This window comes from Solanum lycopersicum, chromosome 1 (assembly GCF_036512215.1).
Source record: "Solanum lycopersicum chromosome 1, SLM_r2.1".
Classification (NCBI taxonomy): domain Eukaryota; kingdom Viridiplantae; phylum Streptophyta; class Magnoliopsida; order Solanales; family Solanaceae; genus Solanum; species Solanum lycopersicum.
In genome coordinates, this window is record NC_090800.1 from 84,084,444 (window position 1) to 84,093,574 (window position 9,131).

General features: G+C 33.7%; 1 protein-coding gene across 1 annotated transcript; it reads left to right on the forward strand.

Moving 5' to 3' along the window:
• The first annotated feature begins 2,464 nt into the window (after window positions 1-2,464).
• On the forward strand, window positions 2,465-8,461 carry LOC101261751 (light-inducible protein CPRF2). The gene is made up of 6 exons (XM_004230049.5): window positions 2,465-3,165; window positions 3,298-3,397; window positions 5,386-5,596; window positions 6,911-6,986; window positions 7,061-7,186; window positions 7,777-8,461. Exons 1-6 carry the CDS (start codon window positions 2,713-2,715, stop codon window positions 8,173-8,175), a joined length of 1,365 nt encoding a protein of 454 aa, XP_004230097.1. The 5' UTR covers window positions 2,465-2,712; the 3' UTR covers window positions 8,176-8,461.
• Window positions 8,462-9,131: the final 670 nt, after the last annotated feature.

The window sequence follows — 9,131 nt, forward strand, 5'->3', positions numbered from 1 at the left end:
ATATTTTTGATGTGAAACTTCACTTGAAATATTGCTTCACATATTAGAAAACAATCTATATATAATCAAAAAAATAAATCAATTTTACGACATTAACCATTATAATCTCTAAAATAATTAGCTCTTATAAAATGGAATTAATACCTCATATGGTCACTAAACTATGCACTCTTCTCTTAGAAAGTCACTCAACTTTCAATTTTCACTCAAAAGTCACTCAATTATGCACTTTTTTCTCAGAAAGTCACTCAACTTAGAATTTTAACTCAAAAGTCACTCAACTATCCACTCTTTCCTCAGAAAGTCACTCAATCTATTAAATTATTTTTTTAACTAAAATTTGTTGATATTAATTATTTATATAATAAATCAAAATTTTTTTAAAATAAAAATACCATTTAAACCATTTAGTGATCCACCCACGTAACCCGACCCATTAAAAAATATGATATGACCCATTTTATTTTGTCTTTAATCCTAATTCAATGTTTAAAGAGAGGGATTAATTTAGGATTAAAGATAAAATAAAATGGGTCATATCATAATTTTTAATGGATCGGGTTAGGTGGGTGGATCACTAAATGATTTAATTTATTTTTTAAAATTTTTGATTTGTTATATAAATAATTAATATCAATAAATTTTAATTAAAAAGTAATTTAATAGATTGAGTGACTTTCTGAGAAAAGAGTGGATAGTTGAATAACGTTTGAGTTAAAATTTAAAATTGAATAACTTTCCAAGAGAAGAATGTTAGTCGAGTGACCAAGATATCGACTCTTATAAAATGTGTCCAATGTCTAAATCATGTGTCACAGAGCCATTTTGTACGAACCATAAAGTGTGTTCCATTTTGTTCCCTCAACTTGCCCAATCTTGTTTTTTTCCACTCACCAAATTAAAAAATAATAATAAAAATGGCTACAACAAGACATAGCTTTATGCCCTTTAAAGTGAAGAAAAGCAATTGGTATATAGGGCCATGAAAGACTGTGTGGGCCGCATTTCATATTTATCCACAATTTCACCAAAAATGGGCCACACCCCACAGAAAAATTTATCCAATAGGCAAAATAATGCGACCATCGGAAATAAAAAAGTCGTCTATTCCTATCGGCTAATAACAATAATCTATCTCAATATAAATATCGCATATCGAATAAAAGAAATATATATATATACGAATTAATACTATGTTTGTATTATTTTTATCCATTTTATTGTATTGTATCGTTACTATATCTATAATGTTTATTTTGATTGTTACTTAAACTGTATTGTAACTGTATTGTTAAATTTCGTTGTTATGTCACGATGGAAACCCCTGTTTTATGGAACAACCAATTTGGTGTGTTCCCATGATTACTTTATTTCTTTTTACAATTATATTTCAAAATACTATTTTACCCTTTATCTTAATTATTTAAATCTAGTCAAACCTCCTACCATAAAATAATTGAGGATATTCAAGTAAATTTATGATTACAATACAGTACGATACTATCAAACCAAACAGTTAAAATTTTACTAAACAACAACAAACAATACAATATATCATACAATGCAATACAACAGAGTATAATGCATCATGAAATAATGAGTAACAATGATCCAAACAAGGTATAAAAAATACTTTTTTTCATTTTCAAAATACCATTGAGGATTTTTATTTTATTTTTACATAAAAAATACTTTTTTTTCATTTTCAAATGAGGATTTTTATTTTGTTTTTACTCAAATTTAAGGTTATTTCATTACCATTACTTGGATAATGACCACTTACCTTTTTTTCCATATTTGGACTCAAAAAATGTCCCTCGACTCTTTTAACACATGCCAAAGGACCCCCTCACCCCACCCCTACCCTCCCCCCCCAAAAAAAGAAAGGGAAAAAATGTTTTGAATTATGAGATTATAAATGCATTTAATACAAGTAAAGGGATATATATGATGTTGGGAAATTAATAGGTTCATTTTTAGCTCCTAAATTCACCCTTCGTCGAAAAGAATATTATATATAGTGACTAAATATATTGAATAATTAAATTAATGGTGAACTAAGCTTTTTTTGAAATCACATGTATTTGAATTAAAATTTTTATTTTTATCTTAGTTAATTAATGACAAATTGTTTGGTTTATAAAACCATAAATAATTGATAATTCTTATGTAAAAGTCATACGAATTACTTATTTGATCTATTGTATACTATTTTTATTAATTGATTAATTTAAATTTATGTATAAAAAAACACATTAAAGAATTTAATACTTCTTAATAATTTTTTTCCTATTTAAGATTAGTTGTGAAAGGCAGAAGAATCTTAATCATCTCACTATATTAATTTAAATGGATATGATCAAATCAAATCATCTTCATCTATCAAATTAAATTATTTGCCTTATAATTTCAATATTTAATGAAATTTACCTATATATATCATCTCATTGACTTGAGTTTTGACAATTTCTTTTATAGATAATAGTTTATAATTTGAACTTGAAGAAAAACAAATTTGGAAAAATATTTATAAAAATTATAAATGAAAAGACTAAAGGTAAATAAGTAGTCTTATAAGAATCCATATTATTTCCATGATAGCAATTATATAAGAGTAATCAAAACTCAAAACTCGTGTTCTCTTTCTTTTCTTCCTATTTATTGCTTAAAAGCTTGAAAAAGTCTTAGTTTTTTTTTTTCGGAGAGAGAACTATGGATAGGGTATTTTCAGTGGACGATGACATTGGCGACCATTTTTGGTCGACGCCGCCGACGGCGGAGTTGGGCGTTGATTCACCCACCTCTGCCGCCGCCGCCGCCGCCATCTCCTACTCGAAGATGATGAATCGCAGCTCTTCCGAATGGGCTTTCCAGCGTTTCCTACTAGAAGCCGCCGGCGCCGCCGGTACGACCACTTCATCTCCTCCTCAGCCACCTACAATGGCGTCATCGTCGTCATCTTCACACCAAAACGATGTTGTCGAGATCAAGGATGAGAATCTTTCTACTCCTAATCTCAATTCCGGCACGGCGTTAAATTCGAAGCCGGCAGCGACGTTGTTTGGCTCTGCGACTCCGCAGAATATTCACGTTGATGCTGAAGAGTATCAAGCTTTTCTCAAAAGTCGCCTCGATTTGGCTTGTGCTGCAGTCGCATTGACTCGGGTAAATTATTTATTTTAATTTAATTTTTTTCGAATTAGCTTTGAAAAGTTTCGCGCTCAAATAATTGTTACTGTCTTCAGCTAAATCGAGTAATTTATTCACTGATGAAATTATACTGGCAAAAATTCATAGGCGAAGAATCTAAAGCCTCAAGATGCGAGTTCCATTGCACCTGATAAAGGACCAGAGACTGCTAGTGCATCACAATCAGTATCTCACATCACCTCTAAAGGTAAGTTGTGACCAATCTTGAGATTCATTTCACTTTTTCTCTTGTGTTGTTGATGTATAACATGATGTGCTTGCCATTGATCATGTATGATGTTTTTGATTTTGGTGTTATGATAGTCTGTGCTTTCTGTTGCTAAAGAAAGTTTACAAGATTTAGCGAAGTGGTTAGTGGTCTGACAGTAATTTATGAAGATCTGTGCTTCCTGCTTTTTTCAAATTGGTTTAGGATGCTGATGACTGATGTCAGTTGTATTATTATGTGAAACATTTGAGTAAACGTGAGTGATTCTTGGATGAGTTAAATTTTGTCTGCATTACCATTGATTCCATGAAGGTGTCACTTCGCCATTAGCTTCTGGAAAGTTTACATTTTCTTACATAGAAAGAACAAACTTTAAAGGAATCTGAAGATTTGAACCAAACAGGTGGATCCTTAGTCGCACTATGTTATGCTTTTAGAATAATTGTCATTTATATATACTTAAAACAAATTTATAGAAGTTCCAACAAATAAGAAAAAACATTCGAAGTATTTTAATTTTTAAGGAAGTAAATTTTAACCTCTGCTTAATGCATGTTCTTTGAGATTATATAAATTCTACATAGTTTTTCCATCACTTATCACTTTCTATGATGTACAACACCTTCCAATCCTTAATCAATTCTCTTTGATCATAATTCAAAACTTTGTACCCATAGTCGAAGCCTAGAAGGTAGAACTGTCAAGTGCAAATAAATCGAGCCAACTTGAACATCCTGCTATTTGAGTTCAATTAACAACTCTATACCCAAGGGTATAGACTAGTAATCAATGGAATAAGTTTAGAACCATGAATTCTCAAGTTCAAATCCTAACAGAGACAAAAACACAGGTAATTTCATCTCATATGTGGTATCCCCAGGAATTAGTTGAGGTTTGCATAGTAGGTTCCGACACCACCACAATGATAACAACAACATACCCAATGTAGTTCATCAAAAACAACATGCACAATGTATTCCCATGTTGTGAAATTTCATTTGAAGAAGAGATGATATAGTTCAATCAAGTCCTAACTAAAAATCTGTTAAGAAGAGAAGAAATCGCTTGGGCTTATTCTGCTGGCAGGAGCAAAAGGTCTCTTCAATGAAAAACAGGTCACAGGCTTAATATATAGTCCTCTGTAGTCTGTACTTGTCAAAAGGCATAAATATTCTTTCCTTACCAGAGTAGAATGAGAAAAATTTCTTATTTCCAGTTTCCAGTTTATTACTTTATCCAAAGAAAAGAAAAGAAATAGAATGAGTTTCTTCAATGTGATCCTAACACAGAACTCCCACACTCTTCCACAAGCAAGAAGCACTAGCACACGTCATAACAACATTATTGACACAGCTAATAGTTGTTTTCTTATCACACAAACCACACTTATAATTAATCAATGAGCCGCTTGTTGCTCTGGTTATTTAACCAACTATTTATCATAGAAAGGAACCAATTTTTTCTCTTATTAGCTCAACCTTTTAACTTTTCTTATTAATTAAGACACAAAAAGTAACTATATTGGTCCACTCTCGCCTCAATTAGAGCCTAGTAAACTAACTACATTTGGTGGTGTAATTTGTGCTCCAAGCTCCAATCATGCTTAACATAGGGTCCTCGTGAATAGGAATTAGTCTACCCGTTTCAATGACAGAAATTTACGGATTGTTGGGCTCTGATTCTTCATCTGCAGTCATCATTCTAGTCATTTCCCTATCTCCTTGATGTAATGTTTCTCCATTTGCTTAAGTACTGATGTAACTTTATGGTTCTGTACTTCTGTTCTTTACTTGACAATGCAACCATCTACATCAGCAGAAGCGTGTAATATGCAACTGAAGAATAAATGTATGTAGACATCCATATAATGACAGGCAAAGACTTGGTGTAGGTTTCTGTACGATGTATTATCACTATTATGGAAATTAGTTTCATGCATTCAGCCTTTTGTTCGTTTTTCTCTGCAGGATCTGGTCAGGAAGTGAGAAAAGTTCAAGATAAGGATTCTGGTGGACCAGTTGGAATACCCTCTTTGCCCGCAGTGCAGAAGAAACCTGGGGTGCAGGTGAAATCAACAACTAGTGGTTCATCCAGAGAGCTATCCGATGATGATGAAGCTGAAGGAGAAGCAGAAACGACTCAAGGAACAGATCCAGCTGATACAAAACGCGTAAGGAGGTAATGTGGTTTGTAGTTTTTGTACTAGTAGTAGTACTTAAATTGCTGTTAAATCTGGGAAAGAGAGAATGGTCAAAAGATTAGTAATTTATTGGGGATAGACACATCATACTAGTTGATTCATGAGTTCCTGATGAATTAGATGCTTTTGATTTCTTTTTTTACATCTGATATAAATAATTGTGGACAGCGGTTTGTCCGTTTGTGAAAAGTAAATTCCCTTGATTATTCACACTCAATTTTGATTCACTTGATTGTACAACACTCAATTTTGATTCATGCATGTTATTAGAGAACACTTGCATGACTATTGATGCTTTGTGAAGGTGAAATTTTTGTTTGAATACAACTGAGGAATAGTTGTTTGTGACTACAGAGGTCCAATCAAATACTCTAACCGCCAAAGTATACTTCTTCTTATATATGTTTAGTATATATTTTTTCTTGAGCAGTTTATGTACGTATAAACACACGCACACACTCACACTCACTCATACTCATACATGCTCGATGTGTTGCCCACAGTTTCATGTTTTTGTAGAGACAAACACGGCCAATTAAAAGAACCCCTGTCTTTTTCATTCTTTCTCCTCTCTCTCACTCCCTCTTAAAGGCAACAGATATGGCCAGCACATGGAATGAAATTAAAGCATATATATTGCCCAACCGATTAAAATATAATAAGCATGAGACCAAAATGACTTGTTTACAGGCTGTGTATGAACCAAGTAGAGCAGTTGGAAAAACTTTCTTTTGGTGTTTGCTATGGTACCTTAATTGTTGGCTGCTGGAGAGTTTTTCTTAGTCTTCGTCTGAATTCACTTGTGCGAAATTCTGATCCACACCTGGTGTGGTATAAATAGTATCCTTCGTTGTTGCATATTAAATCCCTCCTCTCTGCAAAAGATTGCATGCACCCCCATGTAAGTATAAGTCTGGCCTGTCATTTTCTGTCTCAGAGAAGGGAATATCATGCTACCAATTACCGTTGCCTCCATCGAACGAGATTTCTCTTTGCTTTGCAAGGAAAGAGATTACACTTCTCATGGAAGGTGTCATTATGTAAAGGCTGCTTGTCCATTACATGCAGAGTATTCCTTCCTAGGAGAATAATATGGTTAGAGGTGCAATGATTCACTGGCATAAGGTGCTCCAACCTTTTCTGATTAGAAACTTTTTCCTACTTGAATCATGTCCCAGTGGTAATGTAATTGGTAGGCATCCAAAATGTAAAGCTAATTATTAATTTATTTAGTAGTGAAGTATACCTGGGCTGATCAAAGTCCTAATAATATCAACCCCTTGGTTTATCAGAATGCTTTCAAATAGAGAATCAGCCAGACGTTCAAGGAGAAGAAAGCAAGCCCATCTTACAGAACTTGAGACACAGGTATGTTTCTTAAGTCGTGTTTAAGTGAATGTCGGCACAAGATTATTGTCTTATGAAGCCTTATTTTTTGGTAGGTATCTCAACTGAGAGTAGAAAACTCCTCCCTACTGAAACGTCTGACTGACATAAGCCAGAAATACAATGAATCAGCTGTTGATAATCGTGTCCTAAAAGCAGATGTTGAGACATTGAGAGCAAAGGTAAGGCTCTTTAACTAGTTGTGGTTGAGGAAGTAGGTCCTGTATTTTGTTTGGGTAAGTACAAGAAGAAACCTGCTGTGTGCATCAATTGTTTTGCTTTAGCACAGTGATCAATTTTCCTGTAACCAAAAGGGAGAAAAGAAGAAAAAACATGAGGGGGAGGGGATGTTTCCAAGGTAAAATGAGGTGGCAATTCCATGTTGCTTTTGCTATCTCTTTTTTGTTTTCATTCATGCTTCTAGTGCATATCAGGCTCCGCTAACAAAGAAATAATTTTTGGTTGGACTATAGCAACATGATTATGTTGTGCTTCTATCACCTACTGGAGGATACCTTTGCTGTTGAGGCATGTTTCAGATCCAAAGAAAAGGATTGCCATGATGACAAAAATTCTTTCATCCTCTTTTCCTTCATACTTGAGTAAACATTATATAGTAGATTAATATTTTTGTAGATCTTAACAGGGAAGAGAGGAGTTGGATCGTTGTTGGTGTTTTCTTTTTAAAACACGTGCGTGGTATTGTTGAAAATCATCTGCTGTTAAAAACATGTATTAAAAGTTCTTCCTTCCTTTGCTGTTTGTCGTGCAGGTGAAGATGGCAGAAGAAACAGTTAAAAGAGTTACAGGGCTAAATCCTTTATTCCAAGCTATGTCTGAGATGTCCTCAATGGCAATGCCATCCTTCTCTGGCAGTCCTTCGGACACATCAACAGACACTGCTGTGCCTGTGCCAGATGATTCTCAACATCATTACTACCAACAACCGCCAAATAATCATATGCCAACCCATGATCCTAGAATTCAAAATGGTATGGTTGATGTTCCTACAATAGGAACTGTACAGCAGAATCCTGCAGCTGCAGCAGTTGGTGGGAATAAGATGGGTAGAACAGCTTCAATGCAGCGCGTAGCCAGCTTGGAGCATCTGCAGAAGCGCATACGTGGAGAAGTGAGTTCCTGTGGAACCCAAGGTCGGGGAGAGCAATAAACACTGTCAAAGCCCCCAGCTGCACTGAATCAGATTTTGCACATGCATGTTGATAAAATTATACTGTTTTTAACCATTTGTGGCAGGAAAAATGCCCATTCTTTGTATGGCAACGCCTTCTTGGATGATACTAATGGATTGACATCCCTTTGCTATGCTAGTTCTGACTATTCTCAGTCATCATCTCTGTTGCATAGCAACCATTCATGTAGATATCATCGGTATGAGATGCGAAGAACAAGTAGAGATTCAAAAGATACATATAAATCCTTTTTTTAAGTTGTTATTATGCGTCATATTACTGAAGTTCAAATAACCTAGTTGATTTGCATGCTAGTCATCATATTTACAAATTTTTACTCAAATATACATTTGGGTTCACTTGTAGTCCGTTGAGTTGTGATTTATTTTATACCTTGATAGTTTATATAGTACTATCAAAATAATTGCAGATAGACAGACATTTGTGCAAGTAGTATTAGAAAAGGTCTTCTAGTTTGGGGACAAGATTTATTCAAGAATAGCTTCAGTTAACATTTTGGGTTCTTCTCAACCCAACTTATAAGTCATTAGATCAAATCATATCAAACCTGTCATTATCAAGTAATTAAATGACTCGAAAAATATACATTTATTAATTATGATCAAGTGACTAAATAAATGAATATATATAATGCGTATATTAATTTGATATAAATATTGAAGATTGATATAAATATTGATGATTAAATGGCTAACGTCTTATGTGAAGAATTCTCTTTGAAACTTCCTAGCATCTTCTTTTACTATTTTATATTTTGTTGTCTTTCTAATATAAATAAAAATTTCCACTTTGCATGCCTCGAATCTTCATCATGAAATGGTACCAACCGTACTTAATATTATTCTTTATTCCTTGCAAGGAAATAATAATTGGATTTGAAATATGATAATGGACGTATTAATGTTCAAAGCCA

Bases quoted from the DNA above. Each gene is read 5' to 3' on its own strand.
- LOC101261751 (XM_004230049.5), top strand. From the start codon at position 2,713: ATGGATAGGGTATTTTCAGTGGACGATGACATTGGCGACCATTTTTGG. The intron at 3,398-5,385 runs GTAAGTTGTGAC...TTTTCTCTGCAG, and splicing joins ATCTCACATCACCTCTAAAG to GATCTGGTCAGGAAGTGAGA. The intron at 5,597-6,910 runs GTAATGTGGTTT...TTGGTTTATCAG, and splicing joins GATACAAAACGCGTAAGGAG to AATGCTTTCAAATAGAGAAT.